The sequence below is a fragment of the Rhinatrema bivittatum genome, chromosome 4 (assembly GCF_901001135.1).
Source record: "Rhinatrema bivittatum chromosome 4, aRhiBiv1.1, whole genome shotgun sequence".
NCBI lineage: Eukaryota > Metazoa > Chordata > Amphibia > Gymnophiona > Rhinatrematidae > Rhinatrema > Rhinatrema bivittatum.
In genome coordinates, this window is record NC_042618.1 from 471,048,333 (window position 1) to 471,066,169 (window position 17,837).

The window sequence follows — 17,837 nt, forward strand, 5'->3', positions numbered from 1 at the left end:
CGATGGAGTGGACCAACCTCGCTTCATTGCGAGGACTTAACTCCAGATGCACTACCACTGGCGGCACCCCGAAATGGTCTTTGGGCACTCCAAAACGACTGACCCCAGGACTGTCCCTGAAGAGATGATGTCCTTTTGTGGATTGCAAGTTGGTTAAAAGACAGGAAACAGAGTAGGATTAAATGGTCACTTTTCACAGTGGAAAAAGGTAAACAGTGGATTGCCTCAGGGATCTGTACTTGGACCGGTGCTTTTTGATCTGGAAAGGGGTACAACGAGTGAGGTGATCAAATTTGTGGATGATACTAAATTATGCAGAGTAGTTAAATCTCAAGCGGATTGTGATGAATTGCAGGAGGATTTTGCAAGACTGGAAGATTAGGCTTCCAAATGGCAGAAGAAATTTAAAATGGACAAGTGTATATAGGGAAAAATAACCCTTGCTGTTGTTATACAATGTTAGGTTCTATCTTAGGAGCTACCACCCAGGAAAAAGATCTAGGTGTCATAGTGGATAATATATTGAAATCATCAGCCCAGTGTGCTGTGGCAATCAAAAAAGCAAACAGAATGTTAGGAATTATTAAAAAGGGAATGGAAAATTAAATGGAGGATTTATTTTATTTATTTATTTATTTATTTATTTATTTAAGGTTTTTATCTACTGACATTCGTATGTACATCATGCCGGTTTACATAGAACAGTGTTAACTGGAAAAAGAGTTACATAAAACTGGATCAGTGGTAACAAAGGAGTTAAAGAAATGGAGGAATTTCAGGGGATAGGGCAAACGCAACAAAATAACTATATGAGAACATGGCTATATGATAACATAGGGAGTGGAGAGGCCAATTGCGGGGTTGCAAAAAAACACTGGAACAGACATGAACAAAGGGGAGGGCATGAAGGAGGGATGGGGATATAATGGGTTGGGCTAAAAAATTAATCTGAGAATGAGGTAGGAAGAGTTAGGGGTAAGCTTGTTTGAAGAGCCAGGTTTTGAGTTGGGTTTTTTTTTAATTTTTGAGTGCACTGCTCTTTTCTGAGATCTGGAGGCATGGAATTCCAGGTTGATTGACCTGCAATCGATAGAGCACGTTCTTTAGTGGTGTTGAGGTGGGATAGCTTAGGTGAGGGAATGCATAGGGTGCCTTTATAGGAGGATTTAGTTGGTCTGTTGGCGGTGTGGAATTGTATGGAATCGTTTAACCAATGCATGTTCTGGTTGTGGAAGGTTTTATGTAAGATGGTGAAGTGTTTTGTAGATGATACGGGAGGAGATGGGGAGCCAGTGAAGGTCTCTGAAGATGGGTGTGATTTGGTCTTTTTTGCAGGTATTTGTGAGAATTCTGGCAGTGGAGTTTTGAAGCATTTGTAAGGGTTTAAGAGAGGCTTTGGGGAGACCGAGGAGTAGGGAGATACAATATTTTGGAGAGTATGGTGGCTTGCAGTACAGTGCGGAAGTCATTCTGGTGGAAGAGTGGTCTGAGTTTCTTAAGGGTGTTAAGTTTTAAAATAGCATTCTTTCATGGTTGACCCTATAAATCATTTTAAGTTGAGGTGATTATCTATGGTGACAACTAGGTCTCGTACTTGCTGTGAGAATGTAATAGCTTGGGGCAGTGATTTTATGGGGTTATTGGATGGCGAGATGATCATAAATTCCGTTTTGGATGTATCGAGGGAAAGATTAAGGCTAGTGAGAAGGCTATTGATTGATGATAGGGCGTTTTTCCAGGTTTTTAGGGTGTTGTTTAAGGAGTCTGTGATGGGGATGAGTATTTGTATGTCGTTGGCATAAATAAAGTGAGGGAGGCTTAAATCAGAGAGGAGTTGGCAAAGAGGAAGCAAGTAGATATTGAAGAGGGTAGAGGAGAGGGAGGAGCCTTGAGGAACACCCCTGGATAGATGTATAGGTTTAGATTCAATGTCATCAATTCTAAAGTTGTAAAGTCTATTGGTTAGATATGATTCAAACCAGTGGAGGGGGGTTCCAGATATTCCAATTTCTTTGAGGCGGGTTAGTAGAATGTTGTGGTTTACAGTGTCAAAGGCAGAGAATATGTCAATTAGGGCAAGTAAGTATGATTGGCCTTTGTCAAAACATTTTAGGATGGTGTCAGTGAGGGTGATTAGAAGTGTCTCGGTGTTGAAGAATGTACGGAAACCGAATTGAGACGGGAAGAGCATTTGAGGGGAAGGTGAGGTCACAAGCAGAGGGTGGCGTCCGGTCAGGGTGATTTGAAATGATGAGTTCAGTTTTGGAGGAGTTTAAAGCAAGGTGGAGGTTAGAGAGTAGGGTGTTAATGGAGGCGAGGAATGTTTCCCAAAACTTAAGAGATTTGTGAGGGATTCTTGAATAGGGACGAGGATTTGGACATCGTCTGCATATAAGAAAAGCTTAAGACCAAGGTCGGAGGTGGCAGAGCGGGTAACAGGTATATATTAAAGAGCGTGGAGAAGAGTAAAGAGCCCTTTGGGATGCCTTGGGTAAGGGGGATGTGTGATGATTCGGAATTTGCAATCCTTACAGCGTAGCCTCTATTATTGAAGTAGAAGGAAAACCAGTGGATGGCTGTGCCTGAGGATGCCAATCTCAGGCGGGGTAAGGAGGATTTTGTGACTGATAGTGTCGAAGGCAGATGATATGTCAAGAAGGGCCAGGATAAAGGATTGTCCGTGGTCCATGCCCTTGAGGAGAGTGTCAGTCAATGAAAGTAAGAGGCTTTCCGTGTTACGAGACTTACGGAAGCCGAATTGAGAGCGGTGGAGAATATTATGGTCTTCCAGATAGTCATAGAGCTGTGAATTGACTATCTTTTCCATAATTTTAGATATGAAGGGAAGGTTAGAGATAGGTCGGTAGTTTGAAGGGTTGGTGGGGTCAAGGGTGGGTTTTTTGAGGAGAGGCTTGACAACAGCAAGTTTGAGGGGGTCTGGGACTTTGCCATGGGAGAGGGAGCAGTTGATTATGTTGGAAAGGGGTTTCACAATGATGGAGGGAATGGAAATGCTTTAGTGGGGATAGTGTCAGAGGTGTGTGTAATGGATTTGATTCTTTTTAAAATGGATTTAATTTCCTTGGTGAAGGTTAAATCAAGAAACTCAAAGTTGAGGTTGGGATATTTAGGGAGCGGATTGGCTGGAGAGGGGTTGGATGGGAAGCATAGGAGGTGGTTTGATATTTTAGTTTTGAAATAGAGGGCGAGTTCTTCGCATTTGCTATTGTCTTGTTCATCTGTGGCGGGGGGGTAGATTTAGTGAGTTCTGCCACATACGAGAATAAAGCATTTGCATTGAATTGGTAATTATGGATTTTTGCAGAGTAATAGTCGCGCTTAGTTTGGAGGGTAGAGAGTCTGTAGGCGTGTAGTGTAGATTTGTAAATGGCTGCGTGCTTAGGAGTAGGATTTTTGCGCCAGGTTCTTTCTTTACTTCTGAGGTTGTTTTTTAGATTTTTTAAATCAGTGGTGTACCAGGGTTTTTTAGCTGACTGAGAGTGGTGTATTTCTTTATTGATGATAGGGCAAATTTCATTGGCTATGGTGGTGGTGAGATTGTTCCAGGAGGAAAGGGCGGCATCGGGGTTGGTGAGGTCTAGGTTGTTGGTAAAATTGTCGAAAGCAGAGATGAGGTCTTCAGTGGCGCATGGTTTGCGAAAGGAGATTTTGTTACTATGTGTGGGGGTGATAGAGGAGGGCAATTCTATGGAGAGGAGTACATTAATAAGAGAGTGGTCTGACCGTGGGACAGGGATAATGTCAGATGAGTGGGGAGAGTGTACACAGGAATTGACGAAGATAAGGTCAAGGGTATGACCTGCTTTATGTGTGGGGGAGGTGATGAGTTGTCTGAAACCAAGGGCAAGAAGGGAGTTAAGGAAGATCTCACAGGACGAGGTGGTAGGGATGGCGTCCACATGGAGGTTGAAGTCTCCTAGTATTACAGCAGCGGTGTCAATATTGAGATTGTCAGATATAAATTCAATGAAGGTAATGGGTCGTGTTCCAGTAGGCTGGGGGGGGGGGGGGGGGGGGCATATATGAGGCAGATTTGTAATTCTTTGGAATTAAGAAGGCCGATTTCAAATTTGTGGGGGGGCATTATGGCTCATACTAAGAGGAAGGGGAGACTGAGGGGGCGAATGACAGCTTATCCCCTCAGGAGTCCTCTCAGCCCCAAATCGACGGATTCTTCGCGGGAGCAACATCCTCCACGCTGGTGAGCTTGGTCGATGGGAAAGAGACGCTGGAGCATGCGTCCTCACCCCTGACATCTCCTTGAGCTCCGGTGAGTCTAAGAGACCCGCACTTCCAAGTAACATCAATTCGGAGCCAGGCAGACCAGTTTCAATGGAAGCTCCCCAGGCGGTGTCCCGGGGTGGAGCAAGCATGGCGACACGAGAAGGAGAGTCTAGAGGAGTGCGAGAGGAGGTAGTCTACCCGGGGAGAACTTTGGAGGAGGTTATATCACACCCGTTGGAAGTGAGATATCAGGGAGAAATAACCCCTAATCTGCAAGGAACCATGCGGTGCAAGCAAGGCAACATGGAGGAGGGAGAAAACCGTTTAAGAGCTATGACTGCAGGGATTGGGATTTCAACTTCGACTATGAATACATAAGAAGGTATTTGGACGGCGCTGAAATCTATAGAACAATCCATTAAATCTCTCTCTCAAGTAATTTTAGATACTAGAGAGCAAACGATAACTAATAACAAATTGATAATATTTAATGAAAACATCGATGGCTTGGAAAAAAGAGTTGATTTAATAGAAAAAATGCAACAGAAGTTAATATCTGAAAAAATAACTAGCAAAACATTGGAGGGAGAAGAGAACTCATTGAGAGCTCATAATTTGAGAGTTCTTAATTTCCCGGTCCAGCATTTAACTTCCCCCCTGGACAGGTTCAAGATTTATATGAATCGTGTTCTTAAGATTCCAGAAGCAGCGACTCCGGCTATTGTAAAGGCTTACTACCTCCAGCAAAGAGATTTAACAATGGAGCAAGCTACAGCTGGCCCTCAAGTGGGAAATTTGATTTAACTAACTTTCTTGAAACCTCACTGGATTCAGAGATTAATTTAAGGAAGCCTATGCTTATCTCATTTGCTTTTCTTTCTGAAAGAAAGAAAAATAGGCAGGTATCCTTTTTTGGTCATCCAATTTGGATTTACCCGGACATTATAAAAGTAACCCAGTTGAGACGTAAGGAGTTTCTCTCAATGAGACCAGAGGTTATCCAGCTAGGCGCTAGCTTTGTATTAAAATATCCTGAAAATGTTGTATAATGTTGTATAATGTTGAACTCCTCCTCATATCCCATCACCCCCCTACCAATCCCGCACTCACAATTGACTCTGCTATCAAGATTCCTCATGCACAGCCCTGCGCAAGGAACCTGGGGGTCCTAATCGACCAACAACTGAACTTCAAAAAACATATCAGTGCCATACTCAAAGAGGGTTTCTTCAAACTTAAAGTCTTAAAAAACCTGAAACCTCTCCTTCACGCTAGTGACTTCCGCACTGTCGTCCAGGCTACACTGGCATCCAAGATGGATTACTGTAACTCCCTCTTTCTTGGCCTACCCTACTCCTCCTTAAAGCCCCTCCAAATGCTACAGAATACTGTAGCCAGAACCCTCTCCAACGCTCATAAATACGACCATATTTCCCCTATACTGAAGGACCTACACTGGCTCCCTATTCCCTCCCGCATCCTCTTTAAATCCCTGACCATTATCCATAAAGCCTTATATACCCATCACTCCAACTAGCTGGTAGATCCCCTCCAACTTGCCTGCTCGAATCGACCGACAAGGACTACTAACAAAGGGTCCCTCCAGGTGCCATCCCTAAAGAAAGCACACCTCACAGCTACAAGGGATCGGGCGCTCTCCATTGCTGGACCTATGCACTGGAACTCACTCCCAACCCACCTCAGACTTGAACCTTGCATCACCAAATTCAGAGCCTAGCTCAAAACCTGGCTATTCAAACAAGCCTTTCCCCAACACCCTTGATAAATATTGAATTGTGATGGATCATGACCTGAATCTGATTATGAACTTGTTCTTATGACATTATAGTTCACTTGTTAATTGTTCCTATGCTTCTCTGCTCTCCTATTGGTTTTTTGTACCCCCTACCCTTCCCATTACTTGTAATTTCCGTTGCTTTTGTTCCATGTAAACCGAGGTGATGTTTCGACTAACATCAGTATAGAAGACTTTAAATAAATAAATAAATAAGATACAGGAATGTACAATATGTATATTTAGAACCAGACCAGCTCAGGGCTTTTTTACGGTCATACTCCCGGGAAACAGGATAAACACAAAAAATAGATGCCTGGATCTTTTTCAATTGTTTATTCAAACAGAGACGTGTTAACAATTCGCCCGACTCAGGCCGAGTTTCGCGGCTCAAAAGCCGCTGCCTCAGGGGCTTCAAAAATCCACAATCGTAATCAGAACTCAGTGGTTAGATTCTCATCCAATATAAAATCAATGATTGTCAGCAAATGCCAGAGTCAACTTATACAGCAGCACACAACTTCAGGTCTCTGCTCATACCAGGGAACTGAAAATCTTTGGAATAGCCATTGCGAATGATATTTAGGACCCATTGGTCGAAGTTATCTGGATCCACTCCTTGAGTTAACTTTGTAGTCTTCCTCCTTTTGGAGAAGTCAAGGAGTGAATCCCCCCTGGGACTCATTGTGAGGACTGGCCTGAGGCTGAAGACCGCACCGAATCTCCATGAGGCCTTCTAGCTCCACAAAAGGAATGAAACTTGCCATTCCCTTTAGCAGACTGTTGGGAAAACCCCTTTAATGATCTAAACCTCCTTGCTTCATTATACTGCTCCCCCAAAAGGAATGGAAACTGGATTATCCCTATCTTTGGGAAGTCTGTGCGATTTGGTCTCTCGTAGACTTTCCACCAGTCTAGCCAACTCCCCTCCAAAAAGATAACTGCCTTTAAAGGGCAAGCTACAAAGGCGAGCCTTGGAGAAAGAGTCTACAGCTCAGTTACAAAGCCAGAGCAATCTCCTGGCTCTGACAGTCAGTGCCAAGGACTTTGCTAACATCCTAACAGTATCAGATAAGGCATTTGCTAAATAGGCAGGTGCGGACTCCAATCTAGCAGCCTCCTTTTCCTCCGATAGATGCTGGATCCAGTGCAGTAATGATCTTGCCATGTATCTAGTGCATTTAGCTGACTGTAACGTGATGGAATTTGCCAAAAATATGTTTTTAAGAATTAATTCAATTTTTTTGGTCTTGTGTATCCCTTAAGGCAGCCCTGCCTTCTAATGGTATGATGGTTCTCCTGGCTACAGCTGCACCATTGTATCCACCTTCGGCATCCTGAAAAGGCATTCCTATGACTCTGTAGGCAGTGGCTAAAGCTTACTGAAAACCTTTGGATGTCTGAAGCCAGTTTCAGGAGAATCCCATTCAGTCAACATCATAGATTCAATCTCTGAATGTATGGGGAAAGAAGACAACGATCTGCATGAACCTTTAAAATTGGGTCCCATTTGGGGTATTCCTCTACCCTTTCCTCAGCCAACCATAGAGCTGATGTTACCTGTAAAATCAGGGCAAGCATTTCTTTCTTATGGAACAGCCTCATAGAGTCCTCCTCCTCCTCCTGGATTTCACCCTCTTCCAAGGATCCTGAGCTGCCAACATTCAAATCCTCATCAATCAGGTAAACTGGAGGGTAAATAACAGCTTGTGAACTTGGACCTGGCTCCTCAGGTTCAGTTTCCTCTTTTTCTGACACTAACAGCCAAACCATGTTGAGCAAAATCTTGCTGCAGTGTCTTCTGAGTCTCCCTTGTTCTGCAAGGCTTGGAATGCTTGGTGCAGGAAATTAAAATTTTAAAAGGTAAAACTCAGCCCTCTCTGCAGCCTCTGTATCATTTCCAGAGCTCAGATGAAAAGCCTGCTCTGTAAATAAGTTTTGAGGGCTCTGTGCTGAAGGGCAGCTTCCCCTGCTTGTGGCAGCTGACACATGCGGCAGCTTCAAAATGGCTGCCATGTCCTTAGCAACCACTGAACCATCATTTAAAATGGACTTGATTTGTTCGAAACTCCCTTCTTAGAGAGAGAGATGCCTTCAAGGAGGTTTCTGACTCTATTGTGAGGGGGGGGGGGGTGGTCTTACCACCGATAGCGATACAAACATAGCCAAAACTGCCGTTAAGGCACGACTCAGCAAAAACACTGGGAAACCTGGGACTCAGGAAGGATTGAACAAGGAGCCTATAAGAAATTCAATCTGTAACTCTCTTCCAAAATAGGAGTGCTGAGATCAGACTCGAACAGTTTTCACCCAAAGTGAAATAATGAGTCAGTTAATCAGTGGGCGGCAAGCATCACTGCAGGAGAGACAATACACAGGAGCTGGCCATAAAGCAAGGTGAGCCTAGAGACTCAGTATAAAGACCCAAATATTTAGGTAAATCGTAGATAAAATAACATTAAAAATTAAAATTAAGTTGAAAACTCCGGTGAACTTGTGCAACTAACCATCCAGTAGCTGGAGGCAGAGAATACTGGTTGTTTTGGATTCCATAGATAACATACAAGGCTGAATTCATCAAAAGAATTTACAACTCTGCCTCCAGGTGCTGGACTAGGGAAGATACCCTCATGGTTCTGGACTGGTGGATCATAGGACAAAGCAGAGTTGCTTACCTGTAACAGGTGCTCTCCTAGGACAGCAGGATGATAAGTCTTTATTGAGGTGACATCATCAGATGGAGCCCGGCACGGAAAACATTTGTCAAAGTTTCTAGAAACTTTGATTGGCACACTGAGCATGCCCAGCATGCCACTATCTGTGCACCCATGCGGGGTTCCTTTTTAGTTTCATAGCATAGAATTCACGAGTGAAAAAATAAAACAACAAAACGCAGGAGAAACCAACTCCGTGGGGTGGCGGACGGGTTTCCTGAGGACTAACATCCTGGTGTCCTAGAATACCTGTTTCAGGTATTCAACACTGCTTTCTCCTAGGACAAGCAGGATGGTAGTCCTCACATGTGGGTGAATACCAAGCTACAGGCTGCTCCAAGCAAAAACAAGGACCAACAGACACCGAACTGGGTACCAACAGGCACAAAATATCACAGTGCTGTTGGCAACAGAGGAAGACAGCCTGAACTGAACAATGGACCCCAGGCAGGAGGAGTTGGGTTTCAGCTGAAAGAGATTTTGAAGGACAGATTGGCTGAAGCTATTGTCAAGTTGGCCATCCTTGTCCAAACAGTAGTGGGCAGCAAACGTGTGTAGGGAACTCCACATCGCAGCCTTGCAGATTTTGGCAATGGGAACCACCCGCAAATGGGCTACCGATGTCACCATAACTCTCACAGAGCGATCCTTGACAGGGCCTCCAAGCTAAAGGCCTGCCTGCACATAGCAGAAAGAGATACAATCTGCCAGCCAGTGTGACAGAGTTTGCTTGCCCACCACAATTCCCAGTCTATTCTTATCAAATGATATGAAGAGTTGCATGGACCGCCTGTGGTCTGCTGTGCGTTCTAGATAGAAAGCTAAGGCCCTTTTGCAATCCAAACTGTGCAGAACCCGTTCGCCCTGATGTGAATGAGGCCTAGGGAAAAAAGGTGGGCAGAATGATAGATTGATTTAGATGAAAATCAGTCACCACCCTAGGCAGGAATTTAGGATGCGTACGCAGAACCACACTATAATGAAAAAATGTTGTGTAGGGCGGATACGTAACCTAAGCCTGAAGTTCACTAACCCAAACAAATAAATAAATAAATAAATAAATAAATAAATAACCCAATTTGCCGAAGAGACCGCCATCAGGAAGAGAACCTTCCAGGTCAGAAACTTCAGATCGGAGCACAGAGGCTCGAAAGGATCTCGCTTGAGCTGTGCCAATACCACGTTGAGGTCCCAGGACACAATGGGCTGCACAGAGATGGACGTACCACCAACACCCTGATGGTTCACGCAGACTGCACTCAGGTGTACCCTAACTGAATTGGTTTTCAACCCAGCCTTCGAGAGGTGCCACAGATAGTCCAGCAACTTTGGAGTGGGACAAGCGAACTGATTCAAGCCATGACCCTTGCACCAGATGAAGAACCTCTTCCACTTCAGTCAGTAAGACTTTCTGGTGGAAGGCTTCCTGGAAGCTACCAATACCTGAGACACGTCATCAGAGAAGTCAAGGGGCCATGGAGGCTCCCTGTGTTCTTAGCTATCAAGAAATACTGAGATTAGAACCCCCGGTCCCTTTGGCACAGAGGAACAAGCTTGACCGTTCCGGCTATAAGAACCTAACATAAGAACATAAGATATGCCATACTGGAACAGACCAAGGGTCCACCAAGCCCAGTGTCCTGTTTCCAACAGTGGCCAATCCAAGTCACAAGTACCTGGCAAGTACCTAAACATCAGATAAATTAAAAGCTACTATTGCTTATTAATTACTCTAATAGCAGTTTATGGATTTTTTCTCTGGGAACTTATCCAAACCTTTTTTAAACCCAGTTACACTAACTGCTGAAACCACATCCTCTGGCAATGAATTCCAGAGCTTAACTATGTGCTGAGTGAAAATAATTTTCTTTGATTTGTTTTAAATGAGCTGCTTGCTAACTTCATGGAGTGCCCCCTGGCCCTTTTATTATCTGAGAGAGTAAATAACAGATTTACATTAACTTGTTCAAGTCCTTTCATGATTTTGTAGACTTCTATCATATCCCCCCTCAGTCGTTTCTTCTCCAAACTGTACAGACCTAACTTCTTTAGCCTTTTGGCTGAGGGGGGATTTGATAGAGGTCTTTAAGATCATGAGAGGTCTTGAACGAGAAGATGTGAATTGGTTATTTACACTTTCGGATAATAGGAGGACTAGGGGGCATTCCATGAAGTTAGCAAGTAGCACATTTAAGACTAATCAGAGAAAATTCTCTCTCACTCAACGCACAATTAAGCTCTGGAATTTGTTGCCAGAGGATGTGGTTAGTGCAGTTAGTGTAGTTGGGTTCAAAAAAGGTTTGGATAAGTTCTTGGAGTAGAAGTCCATTAACTGCTATTAATCAAGTTGACTTAGGGAATAGCCACTGCTATTAATTGCATCAGTAGCATGGGATATTCTTGGTGTTTGGGTAATTGCCAGGTTCTTGTGGCCTGGTTTGACTTCTGTAGGAAACAGGATGCTGGGCTTGATGGACCCTTGGTCTGACCCAGCATGGCAATTTCTTATGTTCTTATCTTCTCATAGGGCAGCCATTCCATGCCCCTTATCATTTGGTTGCCCTTCTCTGTACTTTCTCCAGTGCGCTTAGAAGGGCGGAGAGCTCTGTCAACAATATTTCCTGATTAACAGACAAGGCCCACGAAGGACATGGGGGAGCGTCCATGGGGACATCCCTGAAGTTTAGCCGGTACCCTTGGCGAACAATAGAGAGAACCCACAGGTTTGAGGTAACGTGGAGCCAATGGTCCACAAAAAGACGCAATCTGCCCCTAACTGGAGGGCAGGACGTAGAAGGTACGGTAGTTTGGCTCATGCTCCCCCGCTTCCAGTCAAAACCCCACAGTGGGGCTTTGCTGGGGGGCTGGCTAAGTCCTGGGGGCCTGCTGTTGCCTGGAGCGACCCTGGGAGGTCGCACATGGCATGCATGACCTTGAGGCAAGAGGGCAATATTTCCTCCGGCGATAGGACTTTCTAGAGCCCTGTCACGAGGATTTTCAGAGGATGGCGGGTTAGAAGTACTGATCAAAAGGTGCTGAAGGGTCTCATGGAGTTCCTTCAACTGGGCCACTGTGACCCTGATCTTATCTCCGAAGAGATTCTCATCTGTGCAAAGCAAATCTCCCAGCTTCTCTTGGAACTCCAGTCAAAGGTCCGAGGCACAGAGCCAGGCCATCCTGTGAGCATCAGTAACCGCTGCAGCCACTCTGGCTGCCGTCTCAAAAAATTCGTAGGTGGATCTCACCTTGCGTTTACCTGCCTCCAGACCCTGCTGTACCACCGCCGCAAATGCATCTTGCTGCTGTTGAGGCAGGTGCTCCGACAGCTCCTGGATTTGCTTCTAAAAGTTCCAGTTGTATTGGGTCATATACAGCTGGTAGGAGGCAATATGGGCGATGAGCATAACACCCTGGTAGACCTTCCAGGACATCCAACGCCCTATTCTCCCGACCTGGAGGAGCAGAGGCATGGGTGCGGGAGAGCTTGGCTTTCTTGAGGGCGGACGCCACCACAACAGATTGATGCAGGAGATGGCACCTCTCAAATCCCAACGCTTGCTTCACTAAGTAGATCGCGTCCGCCTTCCGATTGACAAAGCCAGACACAGGGACTACTCCTTAGTTTCTGGGAACACCCTGTGTCCATTCCTCCATGATCCTGAGGAATAGTTCCTTGAAGATGTCATGGACTGGGACCGCCACTATTTCCTTTGGGGCATCCATGAACTGGAGGACTTCCAGCATTTTGTGCTGGGCATCCTCCACAGTGAGGAGCTGAAACCGGATGGCCTCAGTCATTGCCTGGAGAAAGCCCGCAAAGGACATGTCTTCTGGAGGGGACCTATGCCTCTCGTCCGGCGGAGACGGTTCTGAAAGAAGATCACCTGAGTCATCTGAAGAGGACTCAGAAGCATCATCCCCCCAACAAATCAAATGGGGCCTCCTCCTTGCTAAGATCCCTTGGGGGCTGAAGCAGAGGGTCCCTGCTCAAGCCTCTTGGTTTGGACACCAAGGTTGGACACCAAGTTGGTTTGGACACCAAGGGCATTGACAGCCCCAGGGGCATCGAAGGCATCAACGGCACTACAATCCCTGACTGCCCAAGACCGGGATTGGGGAATCGTGGCTGCGGAACTAGCAATCCTGCAGGTGCCATCGGCCTCATCGACTCTTCTTCCTCGAAGGACCCAATGATGGGAATCGCTCCAAAGGTGCCACCAATTGGCCACCAATGCCGAAGGAGGGCATTGGTGGCCTCTGGGGCACCAATGGTACCCCGGGCACCAGCTGCATGGGCAGTATACCCAATAGGACATCTAGATGCTCGAGCAGGGGTGCCAAGAGAGATGGTGCAAACTCCGGCACTGGCATGGGGACCGGTGCCGATAGCGGCTTCATACCGTGCAGGGCTCATAACACCACTAGCTGAACCCTGCAATCCAACTCTTCTTGAAAATCCACTGAAGAAAAAAACGGATTAAGGAGGAGGAGGAGGAGGCATCACCAGAGATTCCTCAGAGCCCCGAGGAGGCTTGGTGTCCAGCACCATTATCAGTGGGGAACGCTTGGTACTCCCAGATCTGATAGAGGCTGAGGCCTCCTCTCCATGGGGCTGCTTCGGTGCCACCATGCAACCGGTGCCGATGCTTGTGGGACTTCCCTCGATGCTCAACCTGGTCCTTCCCTGGCGCCAAGGAAGGCAAATATCCCGATATCTTGGAATGTGAGGACACCGGATACTGCCTATCTCCAGCCCCTCTCAAGAGAGAGGGTTCCGATGGAGGAGTGGAAAGGGACGGTGTATCCAACGGCTCCCTGCAGCCTCCCGGTGTCAACGCCCCCAACGCCAGAGTAGACGGATCAGACGTTTTGGTTCCAAAATGCTTTTCCATCTTATCCAGCGATGGCCTTTGGGGTTCATCTGATCAGAGAGGGCACCCACAGATATCATGCGACGCCCCCAGGCAGAGGATAAAGATCTCACGCAGATCCGTGATAGACATGGTCCGTGGGCCCTGAGGGCATCGTCGAAAACCTAACAACACCATGAAAAACAGCCAGCGAGCGGTCGATGGCTGGCGGCCACCAAGGAGTGACACACTAGGAATCGACTGCAACAAGGGAAAAACTATACCTACCACGCCATGGGAAGGACACAGACTGGTGAAAGAGAGACCCTTGTGCAGGAACAGTCAAAAATAGACCTGGAAAAAAACACCTGAAATCGAATCGAAAGAGCAGAGCTCCACCACACCACAAGGCAAACACTTCACGGAAAAAAAGAGACTAAACAGGAACCCCGTGTGGATGCCTGGATAGTGGCTTGCTGGGCATGCTCAATGTGCCAGTCAAAGTTTTCCATGCCGAGCTCCATCTGATGACGCCAAGCACATGTGAGAAGGAAATGTACTTACAAAAGTACCAAATTCATGATTTCTGTTCTCCTTAACCTTTTCCTCTCCCTAAGTTCCTGAAGGCTTTCCTCTATGCTCCCGTTTCCTCCCACCCTCCTCTCTCTCAGTCTTTTACCCATTCACTTAGTTTATTTATCCTTCATCTCTCATTCTTTTACTCACTTTCTTCTGCTTCCAATCTAATTTTCTCTGGCTCGGTCTCCTTACCAGAGACCAATCACATTTTTCATTTATCTCAGCATCACATTAATGTTTTCCAAACAGATTAACAATCAGGATTTTGCTTTCTGCAAGGACTCTGAAGTTCTATATCCCTTACAATTAAATTAATGAAAAAAACAGACTACAGGAGACATCCTCTTCTACAATACAGATGGCATTTTATTAAGAAAACCTTACATTGCTGGGTCTTAGCTCTTGGCTCTGAGTGGTACAGGGAACTCTTTCCTTTAATGTCTGGGTTTCATTCTGGGAAGAAAAGAAAGTCATTCGATATTGAAATGCAAACAATTTGCAGATTACAATGCAAACTTGCTGATGAAAGCTGAGGCAGTTAAATAAGCCAATGCATTATCCATGGCTTGTTCCAGAAATGCTTTGGTCAGTTTCGGGCACTGTCATTCTGGAGATGCAAGTTGGGTTCCTGACTCTGGCTCTCTGAGCATTTTCAGGTTTGGGAAGGACTACAGGGTGTGGGTACAGCTTATGGTAAAGTGAAGAAGGATGTTATCTGTGAAGAGAGGCTACATAAACTGCAATTGTTGTTAGGGAAGAGGAGGTTGAGGGAGGCTCTGCCAGTGAGGATGATAGAAGAGCTTTTACTTTACAACTAGGGACACAATAGCTCATTAAAAGGAAAGAGATTTATATTAATTTAGTGGTGAGTACTAAGCTGAAAATGGATAAATTATGGAAAAGGCTATCATGTGATCCCAGGCCATTTCAGTGACTGAGTTTTAAATTTAGGTGGATGAGTTTGTAGACAGGAATACATTTCTTTATTATGTAGATTTGTTTAAATTCTAATACATGTTGATACAGTGATTTGCTCAGAGTACTTTCATGAGGACAGGCAAGAATCTTTTTTTTTTTTTTTTTTTAAATCAATCCTAAAAATTGACTGAAGTTCCACAAGATTTTTGCCTTCATCTGGGCCATTTTAGAGTTGCTGTATGGGAAGGAAGGGCAACTGCACAATGTGCTTGCAAGACAGGGTGCTAAATATCAAACGCACAAATGGATATAAATGACCTTGAATAGTTAACCTCTTAGAGGTCAGCTTTTCATAAAATGCTCAGCATTTCACTTCTGTGCCCAGTAAAAATGTGCAGCTAAATTTAGATGTTTGGGGATAGTCAGTTTTGAAAGGCATTCTTTGAAAACGGACTCCTTAAAGGTGAATTTTCAGAGCTGCACCCTCACAAATAGCACCTATTCACATAAATGCTATTTTATAAACCTCTCACATATTCGTGAAAGTAATGGCACACGAATAAATTTGCCTGTATGAAAAAGGGGCGTTCCAGGGTGGGGCTATTGCTACTTTATAAGCCGCCAAAGGAACGCCCACACTTATTTTCCCTGCGCATATTTACGCCTGCTAACTTGTCTGGTGTAACTGAGAATAAAGTTCTTTATAGCCAAATCCTGACTGGGTGAGGGGAGAGTGTGGGCTGAGGAACCGGGTGCATAGGGGTGCATGTGCGCATGGTTTAAAGTTAATCCTCTTAGGGGTGAATTCTAAAAGACTTGTTCATGTTAAAAGTTACCATATTCGCACGTAGCTGGGCCGAGAACGAGTAGCTCGTCTTTGAAAATGGCCCAACCGTGCACCTACATGCACGTGTGCAAGCAACCCAACGCGTGGGAAAAAAGGGGCAGAGTTAGGGCATGTCAGGGGCGTTCCAGGGCGGGCCCAACATTAAATCCGGATTTTAAATCCCACACCCGCAGTGCAAATTCGGCTGTCACCTGCACTTATTTACTACTGCTCTTGATGAGGTGTAAGTCTTCAGAAATCTCTTTTTAGGCCTCAAAAGCCTGGATGAGGGGGTCTAGGTAAACAGGAGGGAGTGCAGGCTGAAGAACCAGAGGGGTCTGGATGACCTAGGGCTAGACTGGGGAAACTGATGGACTAAGTGGTCAAACTGGCCATTTCCTTCATACTCATGTTTTAAAATCTGGTTTTTTGCGCGCATCAAAGCCAACAAATTCCTAAGGAAGATACAAGAATTACTTTTCCTAATGTAACCACTTCTAATTAGGAGCACACATACGTGCGCTAGGTGTATTTTAAATCACATGCATGCACTTGAGTGGGTGATTTAAAATTGCGCTCATTTTAAATTTACCATGTTACTGGCTATTTCTAAAAAGAACGCGCATGCGGGGGGGGGGAGGGGCCGTGTTTGCCGCGCTACGGGATAGCTCCCTGCCCACCTCTTGAACCGAAGCCCTTAACCTTGTTCAAACTTGAGTTTTTTTTTGAGTGTACCAGTGTTTCTCAAACTACTCTACGTACTGATGGCTACCAGGAAGCGAGCTTCCGACCTGAAACAATATTCTTTCGGCAAAATTGCGGCAGAGCTACCAAGTGAAGATGGCGTCCCGACCACTAGTGGAGCCAGCGAAACGGATGGACACCGAGGCCCTGATGCTACCCCCTTCATCCTAACCTGGACCGATTGCAAGACCTTGCTGAGTTCCCCACAAACTCTGAACTCCGGGAATGGTTCTTAGAGCTGCGGGCTGGCATGTGGCAACACAAGGCTGATTTGCTGGCCTCCATCACAAAGTGCGAGAGGACCTAACGGCCCCGGGGCGGAGGATGGACGATCGTGACTCGCGTACAGAAAACCCCGGAGCAGCTTTAAACAAAATAAGCCTTTGACTGCTGAGATCGCTAGACTAGCTGAGAAAGTAGAAGATTTTGAGACCTGCTAGTGAAGATCCGACATTAGACTAAAAGGAGTACCCGAGACGGAGGAATTTAGCAACTGTCCCACCACTGCTTCAGCAATCTGCACCTTTGTGTTATCCCATAAGGAAAGTATGACAGGAAGCACCCCAAATATGGAGCCCTGGAGGGATATTGTTCTAAACTTTCCTAGCTTTACCCAGAAAGAAGAAGTTATAAGACTTGCCAGGAAGCAGCTTGTATGGAACTGGAACGGCATGGATATATCTATTTTCCACGAGCTGGCCCTGAGCACCCTCCAGAAGCGTTAGGAGATGCGAGAGGTCCCAATGCCCTCCCGACGAGAGGATATTCGCTACCGGTGGACATTTCCGTTTTCATTATTTTTCCCAATGCAAAGGAACCTCAAACCGCGTCAAATCCATCTCTGAAGCGGCGGCCGCTTTTAAGCAGGCGGGCTTGGGGGTCAGCTTTGCAGTTCCATCTTCTGCCTCAGCCGCAATAACCATTGACCCAACGCCAAGATGGCGCCGAGCGCGACAGGCTGGGCGACGCTTACGGCGCCATCTTGCTGAATCCCGGGACACTCTATCAGATCAGGGCTGAGAGCTCGCAGTCTAGCCTTGTGGATTTTATTAATATTTTTCTCCTGCCTGGTAGCACACACCGGGTTGTTATTCACTGGTTCAGTTGTCACTTATCAGTGTCGTGCAAGCTCGCTTGAGATGTTTGAATTGATTTGGGCTACAGGT

The 17,837-nt window shown here is 45.8% G+C and overlaps 1 protein-coding gene across 5 annotated transcripts in view; it reads right to left on the reverse strand.

Annotated features, from left to right (window-relative positions):
- AGBL3 (ATP/GTP binding protein like 3) overlaps window positions 1-17,837 on the reverse strand; it is a 279,448-nt gene that overhangs the window by 122,027 nt on the left and 139,584 nt on the right. For 4 of the 5 annotated variants that reach the window (XR_003856022.1, XM_029597245.1, XM_029597243.1 and 1 more), the window contains exon 14: window positions 14,568-14,636. The exons of the other annotated variant lie outside the window; for it this stretch is intronic. Coding sequence is in view for 3 of the 4 variants with exons in the window: in XM_029597245.1 (XP_029453105.1) it covers window positions 14,568-14,636 (69 nt within the window). In the remaining variant the exon portion in view is untranslated. The remainder of the gene's footprint in view (window positions 1-14,567; window positions 14,637-17,837) is intronic. 5 annotated transcript variants of the gene reach the window in all.